The following is a 16732-nucleotide window of genomic DNA, read 5'->3' as shown; positions in this document are numbered from 1 at the left end:
CAATAGTACAATGTCCACCCCAACCAATCAAATATGTCCAAATCTCAAAACATCTTCCACGCTTCCCTCAACTTAATTGACAAATGAGAAAACACTCGTTTCTATTGAATATGGACCTTCAGCATTGATCATTTGATATATTTGGAAAGTTGAGTCATCGTGTAAAGGGTTTAGGGTATTTCACTCGAATCGAATAAATTTTGATTTGATTTTATATGATCGAATTTTTAATGATAATTCAAGTTCGATCAAATCAAATTTTTTAAAAGATAAGATCATATCATTCAATTTCGAGTTTAAGATGAAAAACACTCAAGCTAAACCTGAAATAATAATATAAATTACTTATATATATTTAACGACAGTTGTTGTACTTTCTCTCTATTTAACAAAAATGTTTACATTTATGCGTCGATTCGGGTCGAGTTTCATATTGAGCGGAGCTTCCGTAAACTTGGGCTGAACCGGATGACAGACAAAGGATGTGTTATACTCGAATTAAATTTGAATTAGCCAACAAACGATCTAATCTTACCCATGATCATCTCTAGTTCATATATATGTTTACACGGATGAATAATAGATTTAAATTAAGAGGCCAACTTATAAAAAATAAATTAAAATATAAAAATTGAAATTGAAATTTTCAGAGGATAATTACCTTACAATTACCTCCATCAATCCATCCTCTCTCTCTCTATATATATATTAATTTTTCATATATCAAAGTACTATTTTTGGATGTATTTTCTTCAAGTACAGGTATAGCTAAGAATAGTGGCAAACCCCAACTGGGTCAGATGGAAATGGTGAGTGTTTTAAGATGTGTCCAAATCCAACCACAAAGGAAAACGAATGCTGGATGCTACCTGAATGGGGTCATACACCAAAAAGAAGAGCAAAAAGCAAAATTAGCATGGACCGAACTCCTGTCCTCATTTACTTACTAAAAGATAATTAAAATTAGGTTTAACTGCACATTTAATGCCTAAATTATCAATTTTGATCCGTTTTAGTACCTAGACTTTTATTTTTTCCAAAATCATATCTAACGTTTAGTTTTCATTTAATTTTAGTAACTTGCCGTTAAAAAATTAACATGTTTAGTACCTAAATTATAATTTTTGGTCAATTTGAGTATCTTAAAGTTTAAATATCTTCAAAACTTAACGTTGAATTTTGAACGAGAATACTAAAATGAAACAAAAACTAAAGATTTTAAATGCATAGTACTAAAACAAAACAAAAACTAAACGTTATATATATATATATATATATATATATATATATATATATATATAAATGAATTGAAGTACTAAAACGAACTATTTAGATGCTAAACGCGCGATTTACCCTTAAAATCGTGACATCGTTGTAAAATTTATTATCTTAAAATCGATTTTATTCTAATCAATATAATAATTAAAATTATTACACAGCTCTTCCCATGGCCTCCACCACATAAATCATTTCAATATTATTGGTTAATTTATTTTTACAATATTATGGAATTATTTCAGTATTGTCAATTGTTTTTCTTTGGATTCTCTATGCCGGAATAGAAACAGAAAAAAGTTAGGTTTTGAAGGTGAAATTTATTTTTTCCTAAAATCTTTCTTATTCATTTTATTATCTATACATTATAATAAATTAATTAATTGAATCGTAGTTTACGAGTTTAACATATTTATGTATGAATCAAATTATTTCGGTGGTTAAAGGAATTATTGTTATTCTTAGAAATTACGGATTCGAGCGCCAGCGACTATAATAAGATGATTAAGCATTCATTATCAACTGATTGAAAATATTTAGAACATATATTACTTTGTAATCACCTTAGATTAATAAAAAATCATATTTATGAACATTAACATAATTTTTTATCTTACTCAATAAATTCAATGAATTAAATAATTAGTTTTTTATTTAGTGTGATTTTAACAATAATAATTATAAATTTCATATTCACAAATATATAAAATTAACGATATTTACTGATATCTGAAATAAAACTAATAAATAAAGATTTTGATTTCTAAGATAGGGAAGGCCTTGGTACCAGCTGTGTTCATTATTCGATTTTATCAGAATTAATTGATCTAATCAAATTAGTTCAGTTAATTTGGTCGACCACCGAATTAGTTTGGTCGAAAAATAGTTAATGTTTTATTCAATGTTCGGTTAACGATTAATTTAGTTCGAAATCGGGTTAATTCATTTTAAAATCAGTTAATTAATCGAATTAACCGAAATTACTAAATATTAAATATATTATATATCATAAATACACATTTTAAGCTAAAGCTTATTAAGAATTGAGACCCGATTATAATTATTTTTGCACAAAAAGTTTAGGTCAGAGGTGACTCCCTCAATCCAGGGCCAGAGTATACTTAAGACTCATTTGAGATTTACATAGGAATTTACAAATTGTCCACCAAGAGGGACGCTGGTATGATTCGAACCTGACCTTACAAGCTCAAATTTCTGAATCTCAACTATATGTAGCAACATTAGACTCGTTAAATTATTAATACCTAATTAAATTTTAACCCAAATAAAAAAATACTTCTATTATAGTAAAATTAATTTGATTAAAAATTATTAAAAAAACAGGCTAATTCGATTAACCAGAATTTTATTCGATTCGATTAATATTTTTTAAAAAAATTAATTCAATTAACAATTAAAGAAAAAAACTAATCAATTCAATTAATGATAATTCGATTCGATTTATAATAAAATTAATCGTTTGAACACTCATTCTTGCTTGCAATTTGCACAACACGAATGCACGTGGAACCCTCCGAAAGGAGGAGCTGAGAACCAGGTGATCTTGTCTTTTACATCCAAATTTTCTTCTTTGATATCAGTCAATATCATAAATGAAAAAGCAGAAAAAAGAACCAAAGCTGCTATTGTTCTTTCTAGTTTAAATACAATTTTAAGTACTTTTCATTTTTAAATTAAGCAAATTAGACCCAAACTTGTGATTTTTAAAATTTAGATAAGGGTAAATTACAAATTTCATCACTAAACTTTACACTTTTTTCTATATTTAAGGACTGAAATTTCATCCTTGAATGTGAGGATTAATTGCGTCTACTTGCTTAAATAGGTCACCTACCAGACTTTTACACCGGCAAAGTTCACCAAAAAAAGAAAAGAAAATCCCAAAAATCCAAGTAAACCACGATTACCCACCGTTCAAGAAGTGTTGGATAATGACTGCATTTAACATTTATTTTATTATTACATTTCTTAGTCGGTTAATGAATTTTAGTAAAACCAAATCACATAGACTAAGTGCTTGGAAAAAATAATTACCTGTCTAATCCAACAGCAAGTACAACCATTTGCATTGAGTTGTTTATCAAACTTAGACCCTAAGAAAATATTTAGCAGGAACTAAGTTCCAAGGTTGTTCCATAGTGAGACAAGAAAAATGTCTTAATCTTAATTAATGATGGGGGGGTTTAATATTAGCTAGAACCTGCTTGATTAATGAGGGTTCGTTAGATATAAATCTTTTCATTACCATGATTTTTAAGAAAAAAAGATTATCCTACGTAGGATAAGATTTTAATCATACTAAATCTAAAAATAAAATAACATGTAATTTTGAACGTATATAATTTAACTTTCAAATATCTTAAAACCTTATTTTATTGAATAATATAAATCGTGTCCATCTTTTAAAACCTTATTTTATTGAATAATTTAAGGCGATTATAATGTGGTATTATTTAAAAGTTTTCATGGACTTTGACATTACATACACTCTATGCAAATACAATTGCTCGAATTCAGATCCTCTAAAGCATTGGCGGAACTAGGTATTGGTAAAAAATAGAGGGAGTTGATCACATAATAATATCTATTTTTTCAATTAAGGGGCCGAACACAACTTATTTTATCTATTTCTCAATATATATATATATATATATATATATATTTAATATTTTAAACATTAAAAAATAGTTGGAAGGGCCCCAGATTACTCTCAGGCCCGTTTATGAGATTTTAATGGCCTGGGACGAATATAGAAATTAGGCCTCTAATAACAAGTATTACAAAAAAAGAATAATTAAGTGAAAAGTGAAAAAATAATTTAAAAATGTCACTTTAGTGTCGTTAATTTTTTAATAACGAGTAATAAAAAATACAACGTTAAGTATGATTTTGAAGAAAAATAATATTTGGATGGCCAAAATAGAAATAAAATAATTGAATGACTAAATAAATAATTTATCCCTTTTAATTATATATAAATTTATAATTTTACTCTCTGAGCAAGTAGGGGCGTGAGTGCCCCTTTTGCCTATGCTCAGAGACTGGCTAACTACTCCGAGCCTTCACGAAGTTCTGTCTTTACTCTAAAGAAAATAAAATTCTCTTTTACTACTGAGACAGCTCAATAAATTATTTAAACCGTAAATTTATACCACTAAGCTTCTATTTATTAAACGCACAAGCTATATATAAGAGGGGGTGTATATATATTATATAATACAAGGTGGAGAAATGCAATAGATTTAGGAGTATTCAAATGTATTGCATTTCTCCACCCCCAATCGAAAGCAAATCGGATTTTCTTAGCGCGTGATGATTTGCTTGACAAACCGTTAAGATATTATGAGTTATGGGAATTAGCCCTACCCAAATTAGGTCTTTTTAGTAAATGTGTATTTTGGTTTTTTTTTTATACTTTTGGAGATATTCTATTAAAAGTAAAACTTTAAATTTTTCATTAAAATAGACTCGTTGAAGTTTTTATAGTCCAATCAACATATATTTCTTTGTCCACTAGAATCTCCACTCTCCGGTTAGTTTACGTTCATTAGATAGAAATTTTTTAATCAATCATAATTTATTAACAAAATCACCGTCAGATCTACGTGACTTATCAAAACGTAATTCAAAGTTTGAATTATTAAAATAATCAAATTTATCTAATAATTTAGTCAACAAATAACCACGATTAACACACATTAAAAGATATTAGAAAAAATCGGATTAATGCGCAATTTTTTTCTAACAAAAGACACTATAAATATTCTCAAATAGGTTATGATGGCTCCATGTACACTCTAGGCATTGGAATTTTAAATTATGCTCCAACAAAGTTTGAATAGGTAAATTCTTTAGCTACAAACTATACTTGGCTTGTCCATTTAGCTACGCTTTGTCACTAATTCTAAAGCATAGGCCCGACGAAATACCTCCCTCCAAGACGCGCGCGCGTGAACGACACTCAAAAATATCTAAACCCACCGGGATCAAAAAGAGAATAAAACCGGAGCAACGTGGGTCAGACCCAAAGGAAATATCAAACCCGTCCTGATTTTTACCACGGTTCAACCCTCTAGAAAAAAAAAGAAAAAACCCAGCTCTGCCATTTGCCCTTCACTCATTCTCTCTGTGGAAGAGAATCAAAAGGGTTAGTTTTCTGTGTTTTTGATAAAATGGAGGCCTACAATAGTCCGAATATCGTCGTTCCATTCGTCGCTAAAACTTATCAGATGGTCAATGATCCGATGACCGATGGCTTGATCACTTGGGGTAAAGCTAATAATAGTTTCATAGTCGTCGACCCTTTGGATTTCTCTCAAAGGATCTTGCCTGTTTACTTCAAGCACAACAATTTCTCTAGCTTCGTTCGCCAGCTTAGTACTTATGTAAGTCTATAATTAGCCTATATATATATATATATATATATATTGCTTATTCGATCTTTTACCGACGGGTTTCGTGCTCTTGTGCTGTTTGTTTGTGTTTAGGGTTTCAAGAAGGTGGATCCGGATAAGTGGGAATTCGCCAACGAATGGTTTCTGAGAGGGCAAAAGCATTTGTTGAAGAACATAGGGAGGAGGAGGAATAATAAGAGTGCTTACATGCAGGTGAAGGCCGAGGAATTAGACAAAGAAGAAATAGTGATGGAAATAGCGCGGCTAAAAGAGGGGCAAAATTCGTTGGAACAAGAGCTGTTAGAGATGAACAAGCGTTTGGAAGCCACCGAGAGACGGCCGCAACAAATGATGGCGTTCCTCCATAAAGTCGTCGAAGACCCCGATTTGCTTCCACGTATGGTGCTCGAGAAGGAACGGAAGAGGAAGCACAACGCCGACAAGAAGCGGCGGTTGACGATGATGATGCCGAACGTCTCTAGAAACAATTCGGTGAAATCCGAGGAGGAAGAGGACGGTCTCACGGGAGTCATTTTGTCTCCGAAAACCGGATTTGGTGGCTCGAGTTATCAAACTTCGCCGTCGCCTGATCAGGAATCGAGAGAATTGTTGGGACAGAATATACAACTGATGAACTATGGTTGCTCCACGGTAACGAGCCAATTGCCGGCGGTGAAGATGGCTCCGACGGAGATTGGAAACGGTATGGCGGTGAATTCGCCGTCCACGAATAGCGTAGCGGGGTATGGCTATAGGAACGGGCAAGTGGGTTATTTCGGAGAAATGGCGGCGGCATGGATGGAGGCGCGTCCACGACCTCCTCATCCATTTTCACTATAGATTTATCTTGGATTCTATCTTTTAATATATTGATTTTTGCTCTTAGTTATAGATTTAGCGTTTTTCATTTTCTATTTTATTTTATTTTATGTTTGCTTTGTATATAAATATATTTAGTTACAAGGTTAATAAAATTATGTATAATTATCGATTAAATTTAATTTTAATATTTTCATCTATACATTATATCAAAAATAAAAATTTAAATATACTCAAACATTATATATCTTTCAATCTACAAATATATAGATTTTATTGATATAATAAATTTATGGGTAAATTACACATTAAGTACATAAACTATCATGGTACATAAACTATCATTTTTTAGTCAGTTTCAATACATAAAATTTTATTTTTTTTCAAAATCATACATGAAGCTTAGTTTTTGTTTCATTTAAGTACCCCGTCATTAAAAAACTTTAGTTTTTGTTTTATTTAGTACATCGTTTAAAATTTAATATTAAGTTTTGAAAAAATTTGAAAGTTTATGTACTAAAACGAGCTAAAACTTATAGTTTAGGTACTAAACGAGTTAAAATTTTAACGGCGAATTACTAAAATGAAATGAAAACTAAATGTTAGGTATGAGTTTGAAAAAAATGAAAGTTTTGGTACTAAAACGAGCCAAAACTAATAATTTAGATACTAAATGCATAATTTACCCTAAATTTATTGAATGATTTTAATGATAAAATGAAACAGTTGTGTATGTAGATTATATGTACATTGTCTTTAATGATAAAAAAATATTATCCTTCTTTAATATTTCAGATTCGAGCAGTTATGTATACACATTATATGTACATTGTTAATAGTTAAGAAAGAAATTTAAACAAATATTATCTATAAAATCCAAACCATTAAATAAAAATTAATAATATATATTATATGCTTAAACTAATTAATAATATATAAAACCCTTTGGTTTTACTGATGTCTTATTAGCAGAATTATGGGGAATTCTTGTGGGTCTCCAGGTGGCTTGGTCTTTAGGCTTTGAATTCCTCCACTTCTGTCCAACTCGTTTATGATACCTCTGCTCATCTCAGTCCATTCCCTTTGATTCGCGCCATCCATCGTTCCTGGCAAGGGTGTTGGCTGACTGATGTTATCTGGATCTCCCGTGAATGTAATAAGGTTGCGGATGCTCTCGCAAAGATGGCCTCATTGGACTCTCTTCAGATCTCGGAGCAAACATGGGCTCCCACGTCTCTTCATGATCTTCTTCATCGGGACTCCTATTGTCCCCGTACTGCAGATTGTTTGCTGCTTAGTCTTTGGCTTATGCCCTCTTTCTACTATAAAAAAACCCCATCATTTTTAGTATTTATTTTCTGCTAAGTTATTTGTTCTTCTCCCGAATATGTTATATTATTATTTTTTCTGATATAAAAACAATAACTTGTTTTATTACATAATGTAATTATGTAACCACTATTTTATCCAATAAATTCTCTTAGTGTACCACTATCGTAAAAAAGATTAAATTAATGAAACGTTTAAATATGAATGGTTAAATTTATTTAATTATTTTGAATTAGAATAAAATTAACATAATGCATAATTTTGAGGAGTATAAATATTATTATAACATGTCATATTAAGCATACGTTTCAGTTTTAATGACATGTTTGTAATAAAATTTTAATTGAATGATATCGTTATAATTTCAAGGACTATATCTTTTTAGGTATAATTACCGATAATCAAATTATTGATCGATTTACGAGGACAAACACCTCATTTCGTCCTAACAAATAATGTTAGATAATTTTCTTCTATATAAACCCTAAATTACTTTAATCCTATCCACTCACAAATAAAGACATTTTACACATTTAAATATATATATAAACCTATATGTGTTTAATAATGAGACTATATCTTTGAATTTGAATGGTGTTTGATATTTGGATTAAGATATAATGGCGCTTATAACAGTCTATATGTGTTTAATTAATTAGTTTGTTTTGAACATATGTTTAATTAATTAGTTAAATATTCTTTGATATAGCGACAATCGTCATAGGTTGGGCTTTGTCTATTATTTTCAGATAATTTCCATTAGTATCATGATAAACAAGAATCTGATCAAATCAAATGCGAAATTTTATTTAAAATTTAACTCAAATTTTATGTTAAATTAGATTAAATACAAATAAAATTCGATCTAATTCAACCCAAACATGAATATCGACGGACGATAGAATAACCTGATAGGTGGATCGCGTGGGACCCAAATTACTTTCAATAGAGGAAAGTGGGTCCCGTGATTTTATCAATAATAGAAAGGAGGTGGGCCCCATTCACCTCTCAAGGTCCGAGACACTTTTTTTCTCCCTTCATTTGGGGGTCGGAGGTAGGGATGGGTATGAGACTTAAATTCCGTGAGTTTCGACCTGATTCGATTAGGTTGGATTTTATTTAAAAAAGTTGGGTTCGGGTCGAATTCGAGTTTAGGGTGAAAAATATCTTACTCGACTCGAAAAATATATAATTTTACATTATATATTTATAAATAATTACAATAATACCCTTATATATATATATATATATATATATTTTCAATTAAATCACTATTTTTATTGAATATAAATATTTTTTTTTTATTTCGTATCAAATCGAGTTGAATTTTTAATTTATATATATATATGGTTGGGTTTGGGTCGGGTCTCAGATCAGGTCGGGTGGACAAAAACCCGTGCCCATTCATGTTGGAGGGGTAAAATGAGAACCACGCATTTAGTTTTAATTGTCGTTTTTAGACATAATATTTTATGTTTCAAAGGTTGTGGTTTGAGAAACCCCACGTCTGATTACATCCATTGCATCATTATTAAATTGCTAATATAAAACTAAAGGTATTAGAAAATGGTTAAGTGTTGGCATAAAGAATGGTTAAAGCGACGATTTTGTGTTTCCAACTTTATGTTATTCGTTAATGGAGAAAAGAGCATTATGTATTTATGTTGATTTCTATGTTAGATTCAGTCGATTATAAAAATAGTTTTATTTTAATGGACATATAAAAAATACCAATGAGTTAGTGTCCTAAATATCCTTCGAGTGGCTTGAGATCAAACTTCAGCTTAAAGTAAATTTTATTCTTTTTGAGTCGCACCAATCTTTTGAATTGAGTAAGGTCAAATATATACCTAAATATTATCAAATCTACGTCTTACCAAAAATTCAATTGAAGGGTCAGGGAGTCAATTATGTATGAGGAAAGATTAGCACCTTCACATTGTCTTTTCGGTACCAACATAAATACGAGTTGTAAGATTTGTAGTAACTAATCCAAATAACTGAATAAGGCACAGATTCAAAATAAGAATGAAATAGGAGAAAACATGAACAAAGAAAGAATTCTCTCGATAGAACTTTGGAAAACTTAAAACTTTTATTGATTTCCTTTTTCCCTCTTTTTTGTGTTTTTCCTCGATTATAAAATATCTTCTAATCTAGTAATAACATATGTCACCATCTAATTATATATTAAATTTATTATTAAATTAAAATTATGATCAAATTTAAAGAATACATAAATATTGAGGATCAAATGTGCAATTATACAAATTTTATTAACCACCATGTTAATAGTTCCCTAACGTTAATGATAAGTGACGTGATTGAACGCATCTAAATAATTAAATGATGTTATTGACAAATAATTTAAAAAATAATAGTCGAAATGAAAAGGATTATAATTACAATAACAACAAAACCCTATTCCCAAATGTGATGGGGTAAGGGGGAGGTAGGGTAGTAGGCTGCCCATATCGCCAGGTCGAGAAAAGCTTCCGTGAAAGACCTCCGACAGTAAGAAAAATTAAAAATAAAGATAAAATACAATGCATGTATAAATAAATAAATAAATAAATAAATAAATAAATACATAGTTGAACAGTCTTCTTATGCAATCTTCATATACGCGTCTGAAATGGAAAGTAATCCCTGCACATGGACAGAAACGTAAGAACTGACTAAAATTAAACAAGGGAAACATTAAGAGAATGATACACAGAAGGCAACGATAGTAAGCTACGAGAAGGAATAAAGTCAAATGGGTTAAAACCTAAACTAAGACAACACTACTCCGCTACCTTATTCTAAGCCTTCATAAATTCCAATGACAGAAATGTAAAAAGTAGAAGTCATGGAAATTACTACAAAGGAATTAAAAAGAAAACATAGATGCTACACCCTATGGCTGTTGTCGTAACCGTCTTTCGGTTGGGCCCCGGAATTGGGCTTCGACTTGAAATAATTGGGTTGGGAGTCGCCACCGACCACTTTAAAACGAATTTAGGTGGGTCAGACACCATCTTACCTGATCTGCGTTTTTACTATAAATGTGTCGGTTTGGGAGTTGGTTACGGTCAAGGAAGGATTAGCATCATTGAACCGCCCTTTCGGTACCAAATAATTTGCCAGTTGTCTTAGTTGCGAAATTTTGAAATTTAAATTAAAATTTAACATACCCGATTCAAATTATTTACATTTGATTGATTTGAAAACGTACTCTTAGAAAAGTCAACAAACGTGTTAGAAAAAGGTAATAAAAACTAACAAAATAGAAAATTGATGAAATGGAGAAGATATAATAAAACGAATAAAAGAAAGACAAAGAAAAGAATAATAATAAATTAACGATAACAAGTAAATTAAATAAAAATAAAGAAACGAAAAGAAAAATAAATAAATAAAATAAAAGACATAAAAAAAATAAAGTCCATAAAAGCAAATGAAATAAATAAAATACTAGAAAATAATGGTGAAAATAATATATACATAGTAAATAAATAAATAAATGCAAGAGGGGAAAAATATAAAATAAAATTAAATAAATAAAATAGATATAAGATAAACAAAATGATAATATATATATATATATATAATAAATAAAAACATAAAAAATAATATATATATATATATATATAAATTAATAAAACAGATAATGAAAATTAACATATATATATATATATATATGTAATCTGTAATCTAATATATATATATATACTAAAGTAAAACAGAAAATGCATAAAATGTAAAAAAAAATTACATGAAAAAGAAGAAGAAAAAAAATAACAAAACAATTAAATAAAATGAGTATCAAGGGAAATGTGCGTATAAATAAAATTAAAATAATAATAATAATTAAAACGTAAATGTAAGGGACCGAATCAAAAGTAAAAAAAATCCAACCTTTTATTTCTTTTTCAAATCGTTTACAATAGCTTTGCCTTTGTATTTTCCGTGCTTTCATCTGTATTTTATATGTAAATCCTCTGTTACAAATAGGGAGGATTACATGTATTTATAATGAAAAAAACTAACTATTTTTAGAATCCTATTAACAATAGAATCCTAATGCAACTAGACTCCTTGCTCGGTTGTTGCACGTTTATTGGTGTGGTTGTTGCTTTAAAAGATATGGTGGTGGAAGAGTCCTCCTAGGAGAGGAACTCTTGCTAGTTCTATCTTTTAAGAAAATGGGTGTCTACAGCTGCCCCTCTTTGTCCTTTTTCGTGGAACGAAAAATAGAAGAAAGATAAAAAGACACAAATTTTCGTTTAGTGGAGTTGAAGAATAACTCCCTGTCGAATTGAATTGCGGATGGCTTCTCCGTCGTGAAGTCGATTCTATCTTGAAATGATTTGAATTAGAATGTGGCTTCTCGTTGTAGTCCACTTTGGTCTTCTTCTCGGTTTAAAGACCTTGGCTAAAAATTCGACTGGAAAGTAATCTCTTAACTCCACAATGTGGTTGATATGCCCTCGAGCTGAATGAAACCGAACTCGAAAAGTCTTCGCTGACAGATAGCTTTTTTCGATTTAAGCTATGCTGACGGAAAAAAGGATTCTTGCTACTAAGGCACGGCTAACCCAGACCTTCTTCTCGGCTTGAAAAACCTCGATTACAGCCGGGCAATAGTGTGATTGAGGTGTCATCGAGCTGAATGGAATCGAACTCGATAATTTTATTGACAGATAACCCTTCTTGCCTTAAGCTATGCTATAAATGATGTGCCTTAGAGCTGAGCATAGTCGAACTCGACGGTCTTTTGGTGACAGATAACCCTTATAGCCTTGAGTTATGTTGTAAATGATGTGCCCTTGAAGCTGAGTGTAATCGAACTCGAGGGTTTGGTGTTTCAAGAGAAACTATTGAGTTAATCGATTGACGAATATGGCCAAGAGGGGGGTGAATTGGCAATTAAAATTTTGGTGGAAGCTTTTGCAGAAAATTGAAAGAAATTTGCACAGCGATTTAGAGTGGTTCGACTTTCTCAACCAAAGTCTACGTCCACTACCTTAGCTATCCACACTAAGGATTTTTCATAAATTCATTAATTTGTCTTTTTTTTAGGACAAAGAGTAACCTTACAAACCCTAAAGAATTATATCCCAAATTCTTGAGAACACTCTCTCCCAAAGAAAAAAATACAAATTTGCAAACTTACAAGGAAATCCTCACAAGGTAGATTGTTTGCACAATTCTAGAACAAAGAAAAGAACACTCAAGAATGAATACAATTGAGCACAATAAGTGTTCTTGAAAGCAAAATGAATATTGAATGAAAAATAGGCTTGAAATGCTCAAACTTGAGAGTCCTATGTTCAAAATCAATGAAATAGAGAATTTAGAAAAATTTACATTGAAAGATGAGATTGAGTGGATTTTGATATTGTGTGCAATTTTCTATCTTTCAATCTCTTTACTCCCTAAACTCAAAAACCGTTCCGACCCCTCTTTGCAAACCGTTCCGGTTGTCAAATCGAGCTTCAGAAAATTCCAACAGAAACATTTTCAAAGGTTTTTTTTCGTGTTTCAAGAGAAACAATTTCAAAGGTTTTTTGTGTTTCAAGAGAAATTGTATTCAAAGATTGAAGTTTCAAGGGAAACTGTCTCAAGAGAGACAAAATTTGTTTCAAGAGAGACAAAAACTTTCAAAAGAAACTGTCTCAAGGGAGACAATTTGTTTCAAGGGAAACTATCTCATGAGTGACAAAATTCATTTCAAGGGAAATGTTTTCAATGTTTATGTTTCAAGAGAAACTGTCTCAAGGGAGACAAAATTTTGTTTCAAGGGAACCTATCTCAAGAGAGACAAAATTCATTTCAAGGGAAATGTTTTTAATGTTTATGTTTCAAGAGAAACTATCTCAAGAGAAAAAAAACTTAGTTCCAAAAGAAAATGTCTCAAGGGAGATGAAATTTGTTTCAAGGGAAACATATTCAAAGATTTTGTTTCAAGAGAAACTATCTTAAGAGAGGCAAAATTCATTTCAAGGGAAATATTTTCAATGTTTATGTTTCAAGAGAAACTGTCTCAAGAGAGACGAAACTTAGTTCTAAAAGAAAATGTCTCAAGGGAGACGAAATTTGTTTCAAGAGAAACAATCTTGACTGAAATAAATCTTCTTTCGAGTGAAAACGGTCCCAAGAGAGATAAATCTGGTTTTAAGAAAAACAATCTTGAGTGGAATAAATCTTCTTTTGAGTAAAACAGTCTCAGGTGAGACAAAGTCTGTTTTAAGCAAAGAAAACTTGAGTGAAATAAATCTTCTTTCGAGTAAAACAGTCTCAAGTGAGACAAAGTATGCTTTAATAAAAATAATCACAAGTGAGATAATCATCTGCATTAAATGAGACTATCTTAAGCGAGACAAAATTTATATTGGAAATGTTGAATATGAAGATGAATGTCGATCTTTCAATCTGTCGAGTTGGCTTTATATCTCATCTTCTCCTGAAAGATCTATAAAATGCATTTGGATGTAACTATCATGATGATGGATGTTTGATGTATGCCAAAATGAAATTTATTTGCTGTTGAATTTGTCCTCAAGAGAGGAAAAATCAAGGTTTATATTGTTCATGATGATGAATGCAAAGATGCAAATTTCATGCGTCATGCATGTATGTGTTAATGTATATGTTGATATGTGAGGGGAATGGTTGCGTGTGCAATCTTCATTCTAACTCTGACTCAGTTTGTCTTCATTTCCACCAGGGTGTACTCTTGCAGACCTCAACCTAAGATAATTTTTCCTTCCCTTATCAAATTTTGCCCCAAAAATGGCTTCATTTGCCTCAGTTTTGATCTTGAGCTTCGGAGCGATATTTGTTGAATTCCAAGATATGCTTCCAGAGAACTTATCTTGTTTGAAAATGCTTTTTTTCTTTCGAATTTTCAAAATTTTAAAAAATATCAAAAGGAATTTTGAAAAATATTGCCCCCTTCTAGGTTTAACAATTGAAGCAAATCATAAAATAGGAGTTCATTGGATATCACAAGAATCAAATTATCTTTTAAGCTTTGATAGATGCAAATCTTTGACAAATATCAAAATCGAAAAGTTGATTTAGAGGTGGGTTTGTTTCATCGATTTGGTCAAGGCTCGCCCCTCTTTCTTGGTTTGATATTTTAATCGGATGCGACCAAAATGACACAACTAGCATAATCAATGGCTAGACCTTTCAGAACACTTCTGTTTCAGTTCTCTGAAATCTTTCGTTTGTTCAAGTTTTGTAAGCTCCTCTAATAAAGGTAGTGCATAAATAGTGGTCTAAAAATGAAATTCTTAAGTGCTCGTGTATATTTGACTATAACGAGTGTTCCTTAACTCCCTTAGTCCATTTTCACCGAAACTCCTTATTTAGATTTAATTTGCCATTTTCTGGCCAGCCGAATCCATAAAGACGAGGCGTTCAACCAATTGCTTTAGAGGGACAGCTTGTATTATAATCACTTTTACCTAGTTTAACTGAAGGGTTCGTCTTATCACAAAGTCTTTGGCCTGAAAAAAGCAGTGGAGCAAACACCGAATTGCCAAGTGTCCGAGCAATGTCATGGTTTAAATGTAATATATTCATAAAGCCAGGGCTTTCGAGTTTCCTCTATAACCAATTGCCTTAGTGGAATAGCTCAACTTTAGAGGGACAAATCACTGAAGGGTTCGTCTCATCACAAAGTCTTTGGCCTGACAAAAGCAATGGAGCAAACACCGAATTGCCAAGTGTCCGAGCAATGTCATGGTTTGAATGTAATCTATTCATAAAGCCAAGACTTTCGAGTTTCCTCTATAACCAATTGCCTTAGTGGAATAGCTCAGCTTTTCGGATTTAATTTCTTAAGATTGTCGAGAAGAACCTGTTATAGTCTAGGTGTTTTTGAAAGTCAAGGGATCTCATCTTTAGAGTTTAATTTCCAAACAACTGGCCTAAACTAGATTGGCTTACTCGACTATTCCATATGTGAAGATCATTATCATCACTGAACATCATAAACAAATGTATAAACCAATTAGTTTTGCAATCTCATGTGCTAGTTGCCCCATTCTGTTCACTCTTAATACGTGTCTGGATGCCAAACCTTGGATGGACTCGTCATGAGAAGAGAAAACTTAGCTCGGTAAGAGAAAAACATGTAGTCTGTTGTATCTTTTAAATTAGGACCAAGGGGTCTTTGTTTTGCATGGTTCAATCTTGTCATTTGTCAAAGATTTACAACCTCAATTATTAAACAGTTTTTAATTAAGGTGATATTCAAGGAATTCAAGATTAAAATTTGCTCATTTCCTAAGAAGGAAGTATTTTATTTAAAATGTTTAAATGTCAAGTGACTTAAAAATGTTCACGCATAAGAAGTACGAAAGAAAAACAAGTTCAAACAAGATGATATGCTTGATAATGCAACAAAATTCCTGACGGATGCCCCATCTGACTCTCGATCAGAATACCCCATTACATATTGAAAGTGAATGCCCCTGAGTCGATCAGATCTTGGACCTTACATTTCAATGCCCCACAATTCTCAGTGGTGTGCCCTGAGCTCCCAGTATGATAGTTGCATACGGTGTTAATAACAAGGCCTTCAGGATATGGGGCCTCTCTAGGTTTGGATTGAACCGGAGTCACAAAATTCTTCTCAACTAGCGTTGGGAGTAGCTCCTCATATGTCATTGGGATTGGACTGATACGAATATTTTCTTTCCTTGGTTCTCTCTGAGTTTGTTTAGAAGTACCAGACGGTACAGCTGCAACAATTTTTGGACTTGAGATCGTAACACCTTTGTTGGCGTTGTAGGTGCTGACATTGTTGATCTCTCCCTCAATTTTTCCTTGTTTTATAGCTAGCTCGATCATCTCACCAGCCATGACTAGATCTGAGAAAGTTCCCGATGTAATTGCCA

The 16732-nt window shown here is 31.5% G+C and overlaps 1 protein-coding gene across 1 annotated transcript; it reads left to right on the top strand.

Annotated features, from left to right (window-relative positions):
- The first annotated feature begins 5391 nt into the window (after positions 1–5391).
- Positions 5392–6545, top strand: LOC120124134 (heat stress transcription factor C-1-like). The gene is made up of 2 exons (XM_039142869.1): positions 5392–5681; positions 5784–6545. The coding sequence occupies exons 1-2, from the start codon at positions 5469–5471 to the stop codon at positions 6528–6530; spliced, it is 960 nt and encodes a 319-aa protein (XP_038998800.1). The 5' UTR covers positions 5392–5468; the 3' UTR covers positions 6531–6545.
- The last annotated feature ends 10187 nt before the right edge of the window (positions 6546–16732 follow it).

Source organism: Hibiscus syriacus, unplaced genomic scaffold (assembly GCF_006381635.1).
Source record: "Hibiscus syriacus cultivar Baekdansim isolate YM2019G1 unplaced genomic scaffold, ASM638163v2 tig00110415_pilon, whole genome shotgun sequence".
In the NCBI taxonomy this organism is placed as follows: Eukaryota; Viridiplantae; Streptophyta; class Magnoliopsida; order Malvales; family Malvaceae; genus Hibiscus; species Hibiscus syriacus.
The sequence above is the reverse complement of the archived record's forward strand: the minus strand, read 5'-3'. Positions and strand labels throughout refer to the sequence as shown.